Source organism: Schistocerca americana, chromosome 7, assembly GCF_021461395.2.
Source record: "Schistocerca americana isolate TAMUIC-IGC-003095 chromosome 7, iqSchAmer2.1, whole genome shotgun sequence".
NCBI lineage: Eukaryota > Metazoa > Arthropoda > Insecta > Orthoptera > Acrididae > Schistocerca > Schistocerca americana.
In genome coordinates this window covers 487,906,945-487,929,475 of record NC_060125.1, presented here as the reverse complement: position 1 = coordinate 487,929,475, position 22,531 = coordinate 487,906,945, and the positions used below count along the sequence as shown (strand labels likewise).

The 22,531-nt window shown below is 44.4% G+C and overlaps 1 protein-coding gene across 1 annotated transcript in view; it reads left to right on the top strand.

Moving 5' to 3' along the window:
* LOC124623034 (A disintegrin and metalloproteinase with thrombospondin motifs 14-like) overlaps positions 1 to 22,531 on the top strand; it is an 81,341-nt gene that overhangs the window by 2,289 nt on the left and 56,521 nt on the right. Inside the window, exon 2 of the mRNA XM_047148826.1 lies at positions 13,640 to 13,855. Coding sequence (XP_047004782.1) covers positions 13,640 to 13,855 — 216 coding nt within the window. The remainder of the gene's footprint in view (positions 1 to 13,639; positions 13,856 to 22,531) is intronic.

The following is a 22,531-nucleotide window of genomic DNA, read 5'->3' as shown; positions in this document are numbered from 1 at the left end:
GATAACAGTATGCATTTTATAGCCCATGTTTACTAACTAGGTTTTTTTTGCTTCAAATGGTCGTTCTTGTCGTATCCCTGTATACTGTCCATTCCGCCTGGGACACTCCGTATAAATTCTTTTGTCTTACTGTGTTTATGTTCTTACCTTTGAATCTGACAACCATGAAACGTACAGTAATTCAACATAGCACTCTTGTGGGTTAGCACTTTTTTCGCCGACCCCTTCGTACATGGATTGTACTGAATAGATTTACATATGCTAAACAATCTTCTCGATCAGTTATTTGTCAATATTTATAGTGAAGCTGAAGCCGCCTCATCAAACTGAGTTGATATCCTTGGTGGTTTCTGTTGTGGGATTTAGGCCGTGATCTAGGGCATGTTTCTGTAACTAACGTTTCTTTCCTAGTTTCAGGAAACATCCCTAGAGACTGTAAAGACGAAGTTGGTTAATTTTTAAAATCAAACAGTCTCAGCTACCCGTAACTAGTCATACGTTACCGCGCAACAGTCGGGCTGCGATGTCATCCAAGAGTTGCCGAAGATGACGAACTCTTGCCGACGTGTATAATGGAGCATGTATTGCAAAAGAATTGGCGTTGTTTGCTTTGTTTAGCACCAGGACCACAGTTTGTCTAATTTCAGCCCTTCTTTCTGTTAGTGCTTTTATCGAGTTTTGAATTTCTGTGACCTCTGTACATTTTAGCATAGTAATGATTGCATGTTGAAAAAACTATAGTATCGGAGAACCGAATTTGGTGGTTCCATGGTCCCAAGGTATGATCTATTGCTGATTTATCTTTTGATATCCAGACGGCAATTGTTCTTTTCATTAAGACCTTTTCTTTTTTTTTTTTTTACCAACGTCAGGTGTTTACGCTTATAGGAATCACAGAAACAGAAAAAATGCGAAAATAAATTTAACAGTAAACAACTCATTTCGGCCACTTTTACACTGCTGTTATTGCGTAACCCAATACCAAAAATTGGTCATCCACAAGCGGCATCAAACTAATACTGTGTGACACTTGGAACTGCGTCTTTAAATTTTTTTTTGTTAAACACGGACCTACCAAATTTTTCCCGACAAAGACAACTCAAACGTAACCTATTCATTTACTACCCAAAATATACAAGCCCAACGCAATAAAAGAATGGTCTTGTTTTGCAAGAAATTCTAACAATAATACTAATCCAAAAAATATGAATCTTGTTAATTGCCTAAACTCATTTCAATCACGAATCCCAAAAGTAGAAACCCCATTCTTTTTCATAAGTCTCTTACTCCACAGAACATCTTCATAACACGAACTACAGCCAGCTAAATAAAAAGAGTCTAACTACTACAGACACTAACTACTAGGAGGCATATGGTTAGCGAAAGAAAGATTTTGTTGAAGAGCAAACAACGTATTTAGAAAATTTTACCTTGTTCACGTGACATCCAGTTCCAAAAATTATATAGTTGCCAATAATTCCACTGCCCAAGCATTATCAACCAAACATCCATCATCATACATTTCGCTGCTTATTTTCTTATAAACCATCATTTCATCCCACTTTACATTGCATGTCGTACCAACACAGAGTCTCCAATAAGAATATCATGTCCATACACTTCCCTATCGACTCGCTAACTGCTGGTCCGTCTAACCACAGAATTTCTTGCCGAGGGCGCAGAGCGCTGTCAGCGATATTAACACAGTCTATAGCGCTCCCAACATACAAATAAGCTACTTACACAGTCTGTAGCCTCGATAAATACCTCAGTTCAGCGAAGAATAGATTACACATTTTTTTTCTGGTATACCCCAACCAGGTGAAGCCAGTCATTATGGTTAGATCCCATAGAGCAGAACCGGCTACAGCGTGCCAAATTTCACGGTGGCATGGTGTGTGGACCGCGAGCCAGCCAAGGCTCGGCCTGTTTCGGCTCTTTTAGGTTTCTTCATGGGAGTAGCCGATAAAGCGCGATATTTCATTTAGTATTGTGGTGTCGCATACTTCGGTCAGCACAACTGTCTTCAAGTCGGCAGAATCGTGGTGTTCACGCAGTTTTATCTGTACTATGAAGGACATTCACAGGTCCAGCGGCTGTTTGCACAAAAAGAGACCGTCTTGCGATCTGTCGTCACAAGCCTCTAAAAATGAATGGGAATGTCAGAAGAGTGGAATGAGAATTCTCAGTGTATATTATGCAGTCGTATAAGCAACGGATACTACAAATTTGTCGTGAAACAATATTACAATACCACGCAGAAATAATTTAAATATTTAGTTGACAACGAAAGAGCAAAATCTTACAACACTCAGGAGCGAGATTCGTTGTTCTGTACATCAAGAAGCACTCGGTGCAAAATATTACAGATATGGAGCACGTCAGAAATTGGTGAAATGAATAGTAAAATTTCGGAAGTCGGATACTTTATTGCATTGTCAGTTGTAACAGTTTTTGATGTAACTGAACGAGGAGTACGGAGATTTTATAGCAAAATATGATGGTTAAGTCAAGGAACATTCCTGGAACAATTTTTCGATTTAGAACTCGATATTGTTGAATTTATGAAGCAAAAGGAGAGGAGGATCGAAAATTAGAACATCTGGGATAGATTTCAAATCTCAAATTTTAAATGAAGAGCCCACAGCAAGACATTGCAAAGTGAGAAACATTTTCTTTTTGACTTGATGAGGATGCATTTAGAAAGAAAATCGCGTTGTAAAAGGGACACATTCTGACAAACACATTCCAGTTCCCTACGATCACTGGCATTAAAGAAAACGCAAGGTTTTAAGAATTCATTGAGGCCTTGAAAGAATTACGAGGATAGTTTCCTGAACGTTTCCGTGACACTACCAATCTTACATCTGTTTTCGATCTGTTTTACAGACCGTTTGCAGTTTCAGCTGAATGTGCCTCTGTGCATGTACAGATATAATTGATCGACCCGGGTTCCCGGGTTCGATTCCCGGCGGGGTCAGGGATTTTCTCTGCCTCGTGATGGCTGGGTGTTGTGTGCTGTCCTTAGGTTAGTTAGGTTTAATTAGTTCTAAGTTCTAGGGGACTGATGACCATAGATGTTAAGTCCCATAGTGCTCAGACCCATTTGAACCAACTGATCGACCTGTAAGATAATTCTCATTTTAATGTCAAGTCCTTTTACGTTGAAGCTGTCCAGGTTGTCTATGTTGCTTTCTTGATGTGGAGCCGCCATGTCTCTACCGTGAGGCTGCTAAAGTAGTATAATATTTCGATTGACACATTTGGGTAAAAGACCTTTTTACGATCATGAAACTAAGTAAACCACGATTACGTAGTGAACTGAGTGCGAAAAATCTACGAAATTGTCCGCGTCTGTCAGTATGCCGACAATTTAAACCAGACAAAAATTATATTATATCTTCAGCAGGCTAAAAATATTTAAATAGTACTGAAAATTTGTTTCGCTTGTGATCCATGTTATTACGGAATCTGAAATATAAAACCAAGTCATATGCAGTGCAACTGCACTGCCATCAAAATGCGGTACGTTCGCAGTTCTCCGTCTTGCCCCTCCTTGCGCTCAGGCTGTGTGTCCTGATGGTGGGGCAAGTGTGCAGTGAGGCTGAGACCTTTTTGCGATCATGAAACTAAGTAAACCACGATTACGTAGTGAACTGAGTGCGAAAAATCTGCGAAATTGTCCGCGTCTGTCAGTATGCCGACAATTTAAACCAGACACGGCTCACGATATGAATTGTCAGCCGTCCCTGCTGTAGAGTTACCAAATTGTGACGATTTTGATTGTTGCACTTCACTTGCTGTTCCAGATTTTCTGCGAATCAGAATCAGTTGATGTAACAGGCCAGTCGATATGTGATAGGATGCGTGAGGAACGTATGTGTGCTGCCTTGTGAACACAGTTGTTATGTTATATGACGAGAGAGTCCACAGCAAATTAATCATGAATTTGGGAAAGAGAGGGTACACCTAGTTGGTGACCATGATGAAATAAACACCTTATTTCGTGTTCACAGTAACCTGACTCAGTGGACCCAAATTGTGCTACAAAAAACATCCGAAAAAAGTTATGGAATCGCCTCTACCCTGAACTACAGCCTATACACACTGTGGTTTAAATGCCACTTTGGTCCATAAACGAGAGTGTACACTGCACACAGATCATGAATTTGGGTAAGAAGTGGTAATACCTGGTTGGCGAGCATAATGAAATAGACATTTCATGTCCACAATAACCTGACTCAGTAGGTCCAAGTAGTGGCATGAAAAACGTCAGAAAAGTGTTATCACATCATCTCTGTCCTGAACTACGTCCTCTACACACAGTGGTTTAACGTATTTTTAGGCCCTAGGAGAACTCGAAAGACTCTTTGGACCTCACTACACGCCGCCATTTATCTGCAGTCAAATTACTACGTTGTTTAGCTCCATATGCCGCTGTGAGTGTCATTCTGCGAGGTATCCGACCCTTAACGTCTACTGCTTCCAGTTCACTTAGCACTGTTCGCCCAGGATCAGCTTGAGATGGCCCTGCACTCGCTAACAACGGCATTTCTTGTCGGGTTTTAACCGATCGTTACTGATAAGGTGTCACACTCGTCCCAGATCCCTGTCAAGATCTTTTTACGACCAATGTTCTTACTTCATACTACGTGGGGCGTTTTTCCTGGAAGCATGCTGGTTTTCTTATGGATTCCAGTATTCCACATTCCCCACTCCTTTGGCTATAAAACCTTATTTTTCAATATAATCTCTGTTTAGTGCGATAACCTTACGCCACCTTACTGGGAGGACCAGTATGAACGCATAACACAAGGGTACTGGTCGACATCGGAGCCAGCGTCTTGCTTCGTCAATTGCCTTCACGTCCTCCACGTACTACTTCCCACGGAGTGCATCCTTCATTGGACCAAACCGGAGAAAGTCATAAAGTTCGAGATCCAGGAGATTTGATTAGATTGGATTAGATTCAGTTTTCATTCCATAGATCCAAAAGTGAGATGATCATCTTGGGTATGGAACAAATTAGAAAATGTAACATAAAAAACCAAAAAAATTGAATATAATACTCACTACCCTGATCATTTGTCAGGAGATCAGCAAAATAGGTGAATACATTACAATAAAATGGAACTGCTAATATTTACAGAACTAATACACTGTCAGAATGAGACACGGTTATGCACTTTCAATAAATTTATCTGCACAAAATACCTAATCTTCCCTGTCGTGATGAAGTGCTGTCAGAACTGAAATCTAACAGACATGTTTACTTAATATGGTCTTACAATCCCTGTAAAGATATTCATCTGTAGGGTACAAGGAGTTACCTATTAAAAAGTCTTTCGAACTCTATTTAAAATGTGCTTTATCTGAAACCAAGTTTTTAGGGGTTGCTGGCAATTGATTGAAAATGTGCGTTCCTGAGTATTGGACCCCTTTTTGGACCTAATTAAGTGATTTTTGGTCTTTATGTAGACTATTCTTATTCCTAGTATTGATACTATGTATTGATTTATTGGTTGGAAATATATACTATCTGCAACAAATTGCATTAAGGAATAAATATACTGATAAGCAGTGGTTAGAACACAAAGTTCCTTCTGCATGAAGTTCTTGAATTTACGCCACAAATGGGTCTTATTACAAGCTTTTGCACAGTAAAAACTTTTGCCTAATTTGATGAGTTACCCCAGAATATGATCCCGTATGTCATAATAGAATGAAAGTAAGCAAACTATGCAAATTTTTCTATATTTATATCTCCTACATCAGATAATATTCTCACTGCAAATAGAGACTTGTTTAGGCGCTTCAGTAACTCTGTGCTATGCTCTTCGCAACTGAATTTATCATCGAGCTGTAATCCTGGGTCACATGCACTATCCGTCTCATGCAGGTATCTAGACTGTGTGTCAAAGAATTACACTACGTGCATTCACTATGCATCGGGACTTGTGCGCCTACACAACGCTTCTAACAAAAAAAGAGACAATTAATAATTAGTGATCCGTCCATACAGTTATACATTCCAGATCATTTCCCAATAACGAACCCAAGGATGAATATGTTTTGGGTTTTATTTCCAGCTTCCTAACATTTAAATTGCTGATAAACACTTAATCAAAGTTCCAAGAGAAATGAGATCGGAAGAAACATATTCCTGAAATCCCGAGGAAGTGTAGTTCGAAATCGGATTCCAGTTGTGACTATTAAGAAAAAAGTTGATAACATGCTAAAAACTGCAGAAACCGGTAAAATGTGTGTAAAGTTTCAAATGGGTTCTTCTCTGCCTCGTGTGGTCGTGGACAGCAGTTTTAGACGGTTGGAACTGAGGCAGAACGAGAGTCCTCATCTGCGAAACACGTGGTTAATTCCGTAAGCCACAAATCGTAGTCTTCGACTTCTGATCCTCCCTGTGGTTGACAACGGTGCTGTATATTAGCAACGAAAGTTCTTTGAAACGTAGCGTCTCCGATACGACAAAAATCCGAAGCGCAGCTGCTTCACTATTATTCTCGCAGTTTCTAGCTTGCAAGCAGATTGTCCAACGCGAGACGATGCCGACGCGAATTCTGTTTGCTCCATACATTTGCCCCTTTGCAGATAGACAGTTTGGCTGCTCAGTATTTTCAGGAGCACGTCACAACGGCATTTGCGCACAGACGTCGCCGTTGTTATCAGGATGAGCGGCGTGTATCGTGTCTAACCAGTCGCGTGGTTAGAAATTACCGCAGCCACTTTCTTTGTCAGATAGATCACAATCACCCCCCCCCCCCCTTCCCCCCTCTCTGTAGCATGGTAGGAACTATTCATGCACTCTGTCAGGCCTAGTACTAGTGTAGGTTCGATGTAAGCACCATTTCTATGTTTTTATCTAGAGAATATCTCTAGTATAGGTCTCTCTTGTGTACGGTGTGATAATTGCTATGGATTTATTGTCAGCGTAGGCTGCTCACGGCTTAGGTTTGTACGAGAGGCTCACAGTAAGTAATGCAACACATTTTTTCTCGGCCAGTCTTTGTTGAAAAAGTGCGGAATTTGTTGTGGGTCATCGTAGAATATTTCCGCTTCAGTCTCTATAGTTTCATGAAATTCCGATAGTTGGCGGCGCTATACGTAACCTCCAAAATGGCGTCTGTAACGGACGTACGTTCCAAGCAGAGACCTGTCACTGAGTTTCTTATGGCGGAAAACTAGAGCATCGCAGATATTCGTAGGCGCTTGCAGAATGTCTACGGAGATCTGGCAGTGAACAAAAGCTGGATGAGTCGGTGGGCGAGGCGTCTGTTTCCACCGCAACATGGTCGCGAAAACCTGTCCGATCTCCCACCTGAGGGCCGACCGCACACAGCTGTGTCTCCTGCATTGTTGGAACGTGCGGACACTCCCATTTGAGGTGATCGACGGATCACCATCAACGACCTCACTGCTCAACTGGGCGTCTCTATTGGTAGTTGCGACACACTAGTCAACAAGTTGGGAGCACTCAAAGGTTTGTGGATGCTGGGTTCCTTGCCGCCTAACAGAAGATCATAACAAGCAACGAAGGACTATCTGTGCGGGATTGTTTGCACTTTTATAAGGCTGACTGTGACAATTTTGTGTCGAACGTCGTCACAGGCGATGAAATGTGAGTTCTCCATTTCAAACAGGACATTAAACTGCAATCTATGGAGTGACGCCACGCCATCTCTTCTCCGAATAAAATGTCCAAAAACGCACCCTCATTGGGTAGAGTCACGGCGACGGTCTTCAGGAACTCTGAAGGGGTTATTCTGTTTGATGTCCTCCCTCATGGTGCAACTATCTACTGTGAAGTGGATTGTGCTACCCTCAGGAACCTGAAGGAACGACTTCAGCGTGTTCGTCGCCACAAAAATGCGAACGAACTTCTCCTTCTCCATGACAACACAAGGCCTCACACAACTCTGCGCATCCGAAAGGAGTTCGCTCACAAAGCTTCATTGGACTTTTCTTCCTCATCCACCCTACAGCCCGGATCTCGCACCTCCTGACTTCCATCCGTCTGGTCCGATGAAGGTTGCACCCATCGGGTACGTAGATGATGGGGAGGTTATTAATGCAGTAATACGTTGCCTCCGACGTCGAAAAGTGGAGTGGCACGATATGGGCATACAGGCTCTGCAAGTAAGGTGGCGTAACGCTGTCGCAGTGAATGTAGATTGTATTGAAAAATACGGTTTTGTAGCCAAAACAGTGGAGAATAATACGGTAGGTTGCTGGGGTTTGACTTCAGGTGTTTACCATCGTGATACACCCAGGTAACAAAAGTCATGGGATAGTGATAAGCACATATCGCTTACACAAGATATAAAAGGGCAGTGCATTGGCGGAGCTATCATTTGTATTCAGGTGATTCATGTCAAAATGTTTCCGACGCGATTATGGAGGCACGACGGGAATTAACAGGTTTTGAACGCGGAATAGTAGTTGGAGCTAGACGCATGGGACATTCCATTTCGGAAATAGATAGGGAATTCTATATTCCAAGATCCCTAGTGTCAAGAGCGTGCGAGAATACCAAACTTCAGGCATAATCTCTCATCACGCTCAATACAATGGACCCTAGATGAGTAGAAAACCGCGGCCTTGTCAGATGAGTCCCGATTTCAGTTGGTAAAAGCTGATTGTAGGGTTAGAGTCTGGAACAGACCGCATAAAGCCGTGGATCCAAGTTGCCAACAAGAGCACTGAGCAAGGTGGTGCTGGCTCCATAATCTTGTGGACTGTGTTTGCCTGAAATGGACTGAGTCCTTTTGGTCCAAATGAATCGATAATTGATTGGAAATGATTATGTTGCCCTCCTTCGAAACTATTTGCAGTCATTCATGGACTTCATGTTCCCAAACAACGATGGAATTTTAATGGATGATAATACGCCATGTCACCCACCCAACCTGCAGCATTATTCTATAGTACCACTATTCAAAAGTCTCTATTCTCTTGCTGTCTGAACTGTTTATTGTATGCGTTTCACTTCTGTGTTCATGGCTTGTAAGACATATAATGTTGCTAAATCAATGTAAGACTCAGTTTTTACAATTCCTAATGCACAGTCCGGCTAAGAACCCACATTTTGAATCACAACGAATGAGGGTATGATTAGCGACTCTGAACAATCCAGATTCGCACCTGTTCAGATAGATGGCAGTCCCGTGTTCAGGATCCTGCTCAAGACCTGAATGCTGCTATATTTACCATTCTAACAGTATCTGCGATAGGTGGCAGTCCGACACGAAAATTAGTCTCCGTCCCCTACTGTCATTCGCTTATGATGTAAGTGTTATATTCCGGGGTAAGTCTTCCAGTTCACAAAGGGTACTTCTGGCTCAGAAACAGGCAGTTCGAGCAATATGTGTTGTAAGTTAACAAACCTCTTGCTGATCCCTGTTCTGGAGTCTGGGATTTCTGGAATTGGACACCCAATATGTATTTCCTTTAATGTCATTTCTTGCTAACACTATTAACTTATTTCCAAGAATTAACGACTTTCACTCATTTAATCCTAAACCGTAGTTTCATGTCTAAACTGAAGAATTTCCTCATGCCTCATTCCTATTGTATAGGGGAATTTCTGAAAAAAACAAATTAAGGTAATTCCTGTTTTATACTGTTGACTCTGCTAATACATACTCAGCAGCTTGTTGTCTGGATAAGATTCATGTAAATTTCATTTTATCTGTTACAAACTTTTCTGATGTTAATTTCATGTACGGACTTGTTCCGTGAATATGAAGAGTGGCTCCTCAGTTTGGTCCTACGGAACTAGACGTGTAAATAAAATAAACAAATATAATGAAACAAGTACCTCCGAAAAAAGGCTCCCGGCTACTTAAACTTATATTCCACATCGGTGAATTTTTGTTTTTCAGAAACGCGTTTCTTGTTAGTCCGTTTTGTATACAGTCTATATTTCGTCACTTACGTTGCTGCCCGAATAACAAACCTTACCTGCTGCTTCTGCTGTCAAATTTTTTAATCTAATTCATTCTCTCACCACAGCTTGAATTAAAGCAACTTTTTTGCATTACCTTTTACTTTACTGTGGCTTAAGTCCACGTTCAGCCCATTCCGTTATCTTCCAGGTCCTTTGGCTTCTGTGACAGAATTGAAATATTATCAGCAAACGGCAAAGGGGAAATAATTGACATATTGTCAATGGAGATTGCGTGATTTATTAATCTGTCAGTCTGATATGACCACTGGCATCGTTTACTTCATTCTGAATTGGTTTTGTGACTTTGATGTAAGAATACAAAAGGAAATCGCCTAAAAGTTTTAATTTCTTCTCGCTGAATTTTAACTGTCTTTTCAAGTATCTTTTTGGTTTCCATGTAAATTGCGCAATTTATAGATTGGATAACATCTGAAATAGACTACATATCAGTCTCACTCCCTTCTAAAATAATGCTTTCTTTGCATGCGCTTCGAGTACTATAGCTGCAGTCTGGATTCTGTATGACTAGTAGTTCACCTTTCGCCTTTCGCTCCGTGTCTTTCGTGTCAACCTGCTCCAAATCTATAGTGAAAGAATCCGTTGTAGTGTTAATGTTATTCTGTACGCAGGGAGGCAGTGAGCATGAGAATTAACCATTCATTAGTATGCATAAAATCATTTATATTTCTGTCAGTGTATAAAAAATAGTGCAGATGATCTGTAGTTTAACACATATCAAATGTATATAATCGAGAAGGAGCCAAAAACATTGAATCGTAATGCACAACTAATTCAGTAAATCGATGAATGAATGCCTATTTTCGGGATTGTAGTTCAACTTTGCTTGGGTGATCCTTTTGTAATGAGGTGTAATAACCCTTCGAATATTTTCATTGTAATGTTGTTTCTTTGTTTTAAGACTTCTCCAGCAACATAACATATAACTTTTTACAAACTTTACTACAAACCGTTACTAAAATCTTGAACATCAGTAAAATATGATTTTAGTTGACACTGCCGCAATACAAAGGCTGGAACAAGACTCACATTGCAGCTCACTAAATCTGCACTAAAATCGAGTTGTGGCGACCTCTGCCACTGCCTTATTTATAACATCCAATAAATGAAATGTTTTTCATGTATTTTAAGTTCTAAACATGATTAAACTTACAATTAAATTCATACTTTTACATAAGTTCATATTTAAAATATGTTTTACAAAAAAAGAAAAGACTGACCATACAGGTTAAACGAAATTGAATATGTTTTTCTGTACGAAATTCCATCCATTACGTAATGTAACAATAGGTTTCAAATGACTTTAATTTTATTTTTAGCCGCAAATCCGATTATCTTGGAAACGTTTATCGTGAATCTTCATTTTAGGCTGGACATTATTCAGCTGTCATTCCTAGGGTAAACAGTTTACAAAGGCGATTTCAGGAACTGATGGCACGCCGATTCTTCTAAATGTTTCTACGAATGTAAACTTCCCTTCATTAATGAACTGCAAGCCAAAAATATGCCTACATGGACATAAAGTAATTATAAACATATATCCAAGTGCAAACACGATTGAATATCCAGGACTGAATTTTCACTCTGCAGCAGAGTGTGTACTGATAAGAAACTTCCTAGCAGATTAAAACTGTGCGTCGGACCCAGACTCGAACTCCTTTGCCACTCACAAGCAAGTGCTCTGCCAACTGAGCTATCCAAGTGTGACCCCTCGAACCCTCCTCATAGCTTTACTTCCGCCAGTGTTTCGTCTCCTACCTTCCAAGCTTCACAGAAGCCCTCTTGCAAAGCTCCCAAATTTGAGTCCCGGTCCGTAAGACAATTTTAATTTGCCATGAAGTTTCATATCAGCGCACACTCCATTGCAGAGTGAAAATTTCATCCAGCAGGCTGTGGCTAAGCCATGTCTGCGCAATATCCTTTCTTCCAGGAATGCTAGTTCTGTAAGTTTCGCAGGAGAACTGTGAAGTTCGGAAGATAGGAGATGAGGTATTAGTGGAAGTAAAGCTGTGAAGACAGGTGTGTGCTGTGCTTGGGTAGCTTAGTTGGTACAGCAGTTGCTCACCAAAGGCAAATAAATGTCTCAGATTTCTGTTTCGGACCGGCACACTGCATTAATCTCCTGGGAAGTTTCAAGATTAGGAGTTGGCTACAGAATACGTATTCTATACGCGAGCAATGTCTCGGTATGATCATGAGTCCTGGCAGTGTTAGTTTATTAAGGGGAGGTTTACTAACTTTGGCCCGAAAAAAGCATGTTCTTTGAGAATTTTTTTCTCGAGATGTGTTATAGATGTCAAAGTCAAATTTGGTCAAAATGTTTATTGATATTTCCTCTACAAACTGGAATTTTTCGACCGGAAATGTCGAAGTGCAAAGGCGAAGCGCTGTCCGAACGAAACAAAATTTTGATGTAGACCTCCAGGCGCGGTATGTCACAGATCAGCCGGCTCGTCTCAAATCAAAATTGAGTTGACATTAGCGAAGTATATAAGATTCTTTAGAAGTTGTACCTCACTTAGGTTATTTGGACCATAAGAAACAAAATGGGGGCCATTTGAAAAAAATTGGGTTTTTTTCATCGACGTTTCGACTTCGTCGGCCAAGTAAAAATATTTATAGTTGATGGATCGGAATAAAAGTGGTCCAACTCCTAAAAAATTTAGTTAGTTTGGTCGGAAACAAAGAAACATGCCAATCGGTTCAGTAGATTTGAAGTTACCATACTGCGCGATAAAAAAAGGTAAAAAAAAAACAAATGGCTCTGAGCACTATGGGACTTAACTTCTGAGGTCATCAGTCCCGTAGAACGTAGAACTACTTAAACCTAACTAACCTACGGACATCACACACATCCATGCCCGAGGCAGGATTCGAACCTGCGACCGTAGTGGTCGCGCGGTTCCAGACTGTAGCGTCTAGAACCTCTCGGCCACCTCAGTTGGCTAAAAAATTCATTTCGAGAAAAACGCGTTTAAAGTTTTGACTACATATAAATACAATATTATGCAACTTACGTTCAATCTGCTATTCCGGGTCCATAAACTAGTTCTTCCTCTTCTTCATAGAGGGCGTTCTGCTCGATTTGGGCCATCCTGCACTGCTCCAGAGCCGCTCGTACGGCCGGTGACATTCGGTTTTCGGCCGCTTGAATCCGGTGATCGTCCGAATGCTTGGCGAACTGCGTCGAATAGAGTCCCAGGGCGGCGTCCATCGTTGTCATGGTCTTCAGAATTGCAGTATACCCTTCGTTGAAGCTGCTCACTGCCAGGAAAGTCGCAGTCTCCACAGTCTCCGCACTACAATGTAAATGCTTGGGGGCTAACTACCAAACACACGCGTTCAAACTTGAATTTTGTGTGTTTCCTCCCAAGTACCGGTACAATAACTCGTCCTCCGAAAAAAAAATGGTGCGTGAAAAAGGCCAATTTTAGGCAGGTGTATTTTTTTGTTCGGCCGCGAATAACAAACATTTCCGTTCCGTATTCGGAAAAACCGTTTCAGGGGTGGATTCTCTAAACACTTTTATGGATCCAAAAATGGAATTTAAAGAATCGATTTTTTGAACCAGAAGATAGTAAACCTCTCCTTAATGTTGTTTCCCGGTCTGCCAACTAACAAGTGGAGACGCAGTAAGCAGCAGGTGCTCGTCGTGCGAAGGTACACGTGAGGGTGCCGTGGCGCGGCGCGGCGCTGCACGTGGAGCTGCAGCCGTCCGTGGGCCTGGCATCGCCGGCGCTAGTGGTGGAGCGACGCCGCGGTCCCGTGCCGAATGCTTCCCAGCTGCGGGCCGCGGGCCGCCGACTGTGCCACTACACGGGGCACGTGCGGGGAATGGCCGGGTCCCGCGCCGCGCTCTCACTCTGCGACGGCCTGGTGAGCCAGCACTCTCACTATGGCATAGCGTAGGGTAAGATATCACGTAAGTCAATGAGAACTCACAGTTTTCGTAATAGCAAATATCAGTATCTGGCTGTGATTTCCGTCAAATCTAGACTGCACGCCACTTGCTTTACATCATTCATACTACCACGGAAGTCACAAGTTATTTCGACTGTTCTGAAGAACGATGTAAGTCATAAGCAGCAGCTACACAGTCCAGTCTTATTCATGTGAACATCTGTCAGAAGTTTGAATAGCTACCTTTCCCAGCGCGGAAGTGCAGGAGAAGAGTCATTAAGGTTTTGGAAGGTACCGACAGCAGTGTGAAGCCATACCGACTCCAGTGCCGTAGCTAGGTCTTCCGGTTGAGGATCCATGACGCGAACGGCCCGGTCTACATCTACATCTACATATATACTTCACTAGCCACCAAGCGGTGTGTGGCAGAGGGCACAGAGGGCACAATTCGCGCCAAAGTCATATTCCACCCCCCACCCCCCCTCTTCTGTTCCACTCACGGATCGCGCGAGGAAAAAACGACTGTCTGAACGCCTCAGTACGAGCTCTAATTTCTCCTATCTTTGAATGGTGATCATTGCGCAATTTGAAAATTGGTGGTGATGATATATGCTCTACATCCTCGGTGAAGATCGAGTTTCGGAATTTAGTGAGCAGCCCCTTCTGTTTAGCGCGCCGTCTATCTGCAAGTGTGTCCGACTTCAAACTTTCAATGAGATTAGTAACGCTCTCGCGATGGCTAAATGTACCAGTCACGAATCTTGCCGCTGTTCTTTGGACCTTCTCAATCTCCTGAATCAGACCCAACTGGTAAGGGTCCCATACAGACGAACAATACTCGAAGACTGGACGAACTAAAGTATTGTAAGCAATTTACTTTGTTCAAGGATTGCATCGCCTCAGGATTCTACCAATAACCCGCAATCTAGAGTTCACCTTGCCCGTTTTATATGTAATCTGATCATTCCATTTGAGGTCATTTCGAATAGTCACATCCAGATACTTGACGGATGCTACCGCTTCCAAAGACTGGTCATTTATATTGTACTCGTACATTAATGGAGATTTTCGCCTTGTTATACGCAGTAGCTTACACTTACTAATATTGAGAGATAACTGCCAGTCATTACAGCACGCATTTATTTTCCGCAAATCCTCATTGATTTGTTCCCAACTTTCGTGTGATACCACTCTCCTGTAGACTACAGCATCATCGGCAAACAGTCTAATGACGCTGTCAATACCATCAACCAGTTAGTTTATGTAAATCGTAAAAAGTAGTGGACCTATTACGCTGCACTGGGGCACACCTGAAGTTACACTTGTTTCTGTTGAAGTCACCCCATTCAGGACGCCATACTGCTCTCTGCCTGTTACAAAACTTTCTATGCAACCGCATATGTCATCGGATAGACCGTAAGCGCGCACTTTTTGGAGCAAGCGACACTGTGGAACTGAGTCGAACGCCTTTCGAAAGTCGAGGTGATTCCACAGATTCTCGACTGGGTTTTAACCCGTGGGGTTTGGTGGCTAGGGAAGTACGGTAAACTCATCCTGGTGCTCTTCGAACAGTACACATGAACTGCCAACTGTGGCCACGTTGCACTGTCTTCCTGGTAAATGCCAAAGTGCTGAGGAAAAACGAACAGCCTTTTCGGGTGGACACGGTCCCAAAGGATAGATTCATAGCTGTGTAGTTCCATTGTGCCGTACAGCATGACGAGATCATCAGGGAATTCCGCGAAAACGTCCTCCAGACCATAACGCTCCCCATTCCAGTCTGGTCTCTTCCGACTGCTGCTGCAGAATGTTTGCTCCGATGGAGCATTAAATGTGATTCATTTTGAAAGGCCACTTGCCGCCGCTCAGTGGACATCCTGTTGAGGTATTGCCGTGAAAATTCCAGCCTTCGTCGCCCATGAATAGTAGTCAGCATGAGTGCATGGACCAGACCTCTGCTGCAGAGGCCCATACACTCCAACATTCACTGAACGATCGTTGAGGAGACGCTATTGGTAGCCCCTTGGTTCACCTGGGCAGTCAGTTGTCCAAACGATGCACGCCTGTTCGTCCGTGTACATCTCCGCAGCCGTCGCTCACCCCTGTAATATATGGTCCCTGGTGCATCTGAGCTACTTCGGTGCCAGTTTTGAATAGCGTCATATTGCCATGCACGGCATACTTTAACCACGGCGGCACATGTGACATAGTTCTATGGTGATCCAATTGCGAAAGACCGAGCAAAAGAGGAATTCCAGAGTCTTCGTGCGGCAGACGAGCTAAATACAGCCTCAAGAGGCGCAGAGCGAGCCTCACAGCTCGGTTCTGCACCCATTGCCGAGCCGCTATATTTGAGTCACTGCCGCGTACTCTTAACACTGGTCTGACCAGTGTTACGTAAAGCATAATGCCGTGGTGCGGCGGGAGCGATGACAGTGGATTAAGAAGCGAATGCAGGGAAGGATACATCGCATTCCTCTGTTTTCTGAGGTCACGTATATGTGGTGCCCAGATGAACCTTTGGTCAAGGATCATTCCGAGAAAATTCGCAGTCTTTGTCCAAGGGATGGGGCCTCCCGTGATGTTTACAGGAGGGAGATCTGGCATCAGCTTCCTTCGTGTGAAGCCTCCTGCGCGTCTCTTAGTGGCATTGAATTTAAAGCGCCACTTCGTTACCCAGTCTCTCATTGCACCGCACCCGAGTTGTAGACGGCGTCACATTGTCTGGACGTTCATGCTGCGGATGAATAGCGCTGTATCGTCGGTGCAGAGTCAACTCTAAGCGTACAACACTTGGAGCGTCGGCAGTCTACAGGAAGTGCAGCAAGGGTCCGAGCTCCGACCTCTGCCGTACCCCTGCACGTTATCTGCCGGTCAGTGGATGACCTATCATCTGCCCTCACATGGAAGGTTCTCCCAGCAAGATAGGACCAAAGATGGATTACAAGTGATGTTGATATCACGTGCACAAATTGTGTGTACACGAGGCCGCCGTGCCACAAGCAGTCGAAGCCCTTGTAGACGTCGAGAAACACTATCCCAAGGTGCTCCGTTGTTGTTTCCAGCGCCCTCATTGCCGGTTTCACCAGTCTCAGCAACTGGCAAGAGGTGAAATGGTCATCAGAAACTCAAACTGATCGACTGCTATGACACTCTCTTGAGTGGAGTGGCGTGTAAAATCTGCCTCTCGAAAACTTTCGAGAAGGACAGGAGTAGACTGATGGCCCAGTAGTGGCTGCCTGGCATTGGCCCCAATTTTTGGGATAGGCACCACTTCCGTGTGTTTCCATGAGGAGGGGTAGATGCCCGCCCGAAGTAACCGATTGAAGATATCGGCTAATGGCCGATGAATCCCCCGTGAATGGTTCTTTTCAGCATGTGGTTGATGCTGTCGATGCTTCCTGCCCTCCTGGGGTTCAAAGACTGGAGTAGAGCTGCGAGTTTTTTCTCTGTGATCGGCTATATGACGTCTTTTTTTGCCCAGGAAGGTGAACAGTTGCTCTTCAACCTGGCGGTTGTGGTTCTCGTCGTCGACGTCGGCCACTGGCGTAAAGTTCTAACGCGTCTGGCAGCACGCCGGCCTTGGCACCTGGCTCACAGACGAAGTCATCGCCGACCTGCAGTGACGGAATGCGTTAACGGCCGCACAGGAACCTTTTGAGGACTCTCCACGCGCTGCCGTCGTCGGGGTTTATCGCGGAAACGTGGTCTGCCTAGTCCCGTTTCCTGTGCTCGTCTACAGCTACTTTAATCTGTTGCATCATGCGGCTGACGTGGTATTGCTTGTCTGGTTGGAGGTTGAACTGCCACTCACGGAACAGTCGGTTTCTCTGGGGGATTGCCACCAGTACGTGGGGCGTGAGAAGGCGTGAGGAGCCTTGTAGTCGTTGTGGTCGCCTTGGAGTGGCTTCGTCTGCTGCTCGTAGTTTTCTGTGGTTCAGAAAGGCCAGCACTACGTCAGCCCTCACTTCCGCTGGGTCAGGTGCTTCATCCAGTAGGTCTATTACCGTTTGATAGCGCCCACTGTCCATTCATCAGCAGCTTGAATGACTGGCTGGCCGCGTTGCATCTGTCGGGTCCATGTCGAAGATCATAGGGACGTGGTTGAATAACAGGACTTCTCTTTTGGAGATCGTAGTTTTACCTATGCGATTCAGGTGGGCGACGTAGAACACGTCCACCAGATCTCTGTTGTTAGGGAAGATGGTAAGATCAAAGGGACCCATGGCTATGGCGTCGTTCCGATGTGCAGCGCGAGATAGGCGACCCCCACTGGCGTAGGTGAGGCTAGAATTCCGTGTTCTTTGTGTTGAAATCGCCGGCAATGAGAAGTTGTTACTCCGTAAACAGCAGAGTGTCGAAGTCCACTTCCTGGGACTGTCCTTTCAACTGTCGATAGGTCATGAAAAAGACGTCTTTCTGGCAGAAGTGTCGACAGTCACCCCTATGGCTTCCAGTGAGGCAACCTCAGGCAGTATGACTTGGTGATGCCGCAGTGACGTTTTAACATAGATGGCCCTGTCACTTACCGTCATCGACATGTCAGTGTGGTAGCAAGTATAGTTGACTTCTGGTTTGAAGAAGGCTTCCTGTACGAGACAATTGTCAACCGCCACGCCCCCTATGAATTGATGAAATTCGCCTTGCTGCAGCGAAAGATTTGCATTAAATGCATTTTATGTGCAGGCAGTAACATCATGTACGTCACTGTTATCCATGGTGTGTCTAGTTACTTGCAGGGCTGTCATGTTTGTGTCGATGAGGACTAGAAGTTGATGCATGAGTTGGTTGGATTAGAAGTTGATGCATGAGTTGTTTCAATGATCGCAACAGCGATTTGAGCTCATTCGCGTTCTCCCCATGGCGGCGGCGGCCATAGCGGCTACCTGCATTCCTGGGGCTTCGACTGGGAGGCTGCTGCTGGCTGTGACAATGTCAGCGAAACTGGTGCCCGGTTGAACTCTTTTTTTATGCTTTGTGTCTCTAGAACGCGTTGTAGTCTCTGTAACTAGCCAGATGTGAATCTTTGCAGTTGCACCACTGCAGGGTTCTTATTTCTTCTTGGAGAAATCTTTGGTATGCTGCAGTCAAGCACATTTCACGCCCTGCACTGGCATGGAGCAGTAGCATGCTATGTGGTTCGTAACTTGACAAGAGTAGTGCTATGGCGTCCTGCCCTTTTTTCGAAGTTCCGCTGTCATCCTGATGTGAGCTATCTTTTGTAGCTGGAAAACCTTTCGCTTTTCGGCATTATCGATCAGGACGAACAGGAACAAGGAAATCTTCCTGCGCGTTCTGAGCGACCTGATGATGTCCCCAGACTGGGCAGCGAGCTTCAAGGCTGCGAGCTCCTCCTCCAGGTGCTGCGGATCCGTCTTCAGTGAAGACAATGGAAAACCTCCTTCACCTGCTTAAGAGGTTTGGCATTGTGCATGTAACAACACAGCCTCTCTTTCTCCATGAGCTCCATCCCTTTCCGATGATTGCTGGTTGTCGCCACGCGTTCCTTGCCCAGGTCGTTCTTGGCAGCTTAGATGGATGTGGAGGTGACGGTACTTCTAATCATCTGTTGGAGGACCTCGTAAGGATCTGTCCACTGAATGACGATGGGGCTGAGTGTTGTGTAAGGGAGCATCCTCTCCTGTGGCGGCGTGGTGTCGTCCTCTGCGACTGCTTCTGGTATGCCTGAGTAGCGGTTTGTGACTGCGAGTGGGTTTGGTTGTATCCGCACGATCACTTTGTCCTTGACCCTGTCTTTTCACCTGGGGACAACTAAATCGTCATCCTGTAGCTTCCTCTTCTGCTGTGGCCTGCTTGAGCTGGCCTGGTTGAAGGAATCCTCATCAGTAAAAGCAGGGCCTTGCTGAGGGGTTTGTGTTATGACTATGACCTTGTGATGACGGGTCTGCTTTACCTCTGGTGTGTCCAACATTGCGACATTGTTACGTCGGACGTGCTGGCAGTGGTCTGACATGTGTTTGCTGGAAAACCAACAATCTGCTCCACGGTCACGACGACTGTCTTGTTGCTTTCATCGAGGTAGAGCTGCTTGCTGGTCGCAGGATGGTGTTGAGCGATGAATATCTCATCTGAAAATGTGCTCCTCCTCAAGGGTTGAGTGCAATTTCGCAGGTGAGGAGCGTAGAACAGGCAAGGAGATATCCACTGTTCGAGCCAAAATCTGCTCGAAGCTTCCATCATGTGGTCCCGGCAAGCAGTGGTGAGGGCACCTGCCATCAAGCACTTCTTTCTTCTCTCCAAGTCGATCCTGTAACAGCATCTTGCGTTCGCAGTCTTGGTTACGAACGTAGTTTCCATCTCGTTGTCTGAAAATCCGAGCGCATCATTGGTGGGGGCCGGGTGGGACCACCGACAGACAAGTCTCTGCCGGACGGCGATCCGCCACACCCTTCGCCTCGCAATGGCGATCCTCTCTGGCCGGCTGGTCTGGCAAAGTGAAGTTTCGAGAACGCGATAATTTGCTTCGAAACTACAAAACGATTTGCTCTTTTAGAAGCCTCGCCAGTCAGTTGCTAGTGAAGAGCCTGTAGGTATGCACTTTACTTTACTTTACTTTTCCGTGTCCAGATCAAATTTTATTTTTCCAATAGTTAGCCACCACAACGGCTTTGTCGTTGGCTTGTAGCAGGTCACTAAAACTGCAGGGTTCCGGCAGTAGTCGGCACATGAGCAGATGTGCCTCGTCTTGTACCTCTCCGCATCCGCAAAGAACGTCGTCATCGTTAGTGAGCAGTCCCCACTTACACAGATTAGTTTTGCATCTGGGTACACCAGCCCTCAGCCTATTTAGTGTTCTCCACACTGTATAAGGAAGTTTGTTTCCAGGTGCCATTTGCTCTTTTGGTATTATTTGCAGTGCGATTTGTTCATTCTCCCATCTACGGACTCTATTATCTTCCTGTGAACCGTCGAGGATCTTGGTTCTTGCAATAAAGCTATTTCTAGGCTTAAGCCTCCGAGCCTGAGTGACGTGCCCATTCAGTGGGTGTCGAGAATCTGTTTCTTTCTTTGTTCTCTCAGCGTCTGCTGCCACCTGCCTTCTGATCTTGGATGGGGCAATTCCAGCAAGTAGGTACAAATTACCCGTTGGTGTGGGTCTGAGACAGCCTGTAACAATTCGCATTGTCTCATTTACACTTACATCAACCTGTTTAGCATGTGCAGATGCTTCCCATACTGGCGCTGCATAGTCTGCTGCAGAAACACACAGAGCAAGTGCTGATGTTCTCAGTACTGATGGTTGAGCTCCCCATTCATAGTTTGTCAGCCTGCGGATGATGTTATTCCTGGAGCAGACTTTAGCTTTGGTGTTTTGGCAATGCTGCTTGAAGGAAAGCGTTCTGTCAAGTACAACCCCAAGGTATTTAGGTGTTGGACAGTGCTTTAGCTTCTTACCTTGCCATGTAACGAAGAGCTCAACTCCAGCATCTCTATTGCGCAGGTGGAAAGCACATACTTGGGTTTTGTCAGGGTTTGGCTTGAGGTGATTTGCGTCATAGTATTGAGCCAGTTCTTCAAGCGCTCTAGAGAGGTTTCCAGATGTTGCATCAAAATTGGACCCCTGGACCACCACAGCTGTGTCATCAGCATATACGAAGAGTCTTGCATCTTGAGGTATAGGTTGGTTATTAGTGTACACATTATAAAGGATGGGAGAAAGTACACTTCCTTGTGGTAAGCCATTCCTCTGCAGTCGCCATCTACTGTTCTTACCATTTAGGGAGACATAAAATCTTCGATTCTGCAGAAGACTACCAATAACCATCGTCAACCTATAGTCCCCTGTGAGGTGATATAATTTGCGCAATAGCTTTCTTTGGTTTACCGTGTCGTATGCAGCAGTAAGATCTATGAAAGCTGCTCCAGTTATTAATTTTTTTCCCACACCCGACTTCTATATGTTGCGTCAGATTAACTATTTGCCCACAACAAGATCTTCCTGGTCTGAAACCGGCTTGTTCGTTTATGAGCTTTCCATCTATAGTTTCTGCCACCCGGTTGAGAATCATCCCCTCCAGTATCTTACAGAGATGGCATAGAAGTGACAGTGGTCTGTAACTTTTGGTGTCCTTTATCTCCTTGCCAGGTTTTAGTAAAGCCACCACTCTCGCCTGCCGCCATAGTTTTGGAATATTCAGCTCTTTAATACAGGTGTTCATCATTTGTAGTAACCAGTTTCGAGCTTTGGGCCCAAACTGTTTTATCTGCTCCGTTCTAAGGTCATCAGTTCCAGCGACCTTATTCAGTTTCATACTCTGAATGGCGTCTTCCAGTTCGGTTGCTGTGAATGAAGCATTGAGGAGTCCGTAATCTTTTTGTTCTTGGGGTATAACTCTTTCCCTTTCTCTTTTCCCTTTGGTTTTCCCATTCTTCAGAAGTTGGCTAGCAATCTGATTTGCTGTTACCCCGTTGTTCTTCTGCTGGTGGTCAGTTGGGTCCCCACTTAAGTTTTTCAGTAATTTCCATGCACGTCTGCTGTTTTGTTTCATATCAAGATTCTCGACTATTTTGCACCACCGTGATCTCTTATCCTCAGCAATAGCCTGCATTAGTTCCCCCCCCCCCCCCCAGCCTCCATCGTATCTTCGCTGAAGGGGTCCTGAGTGAACAGGTTTTGGTACCTGTCAATTA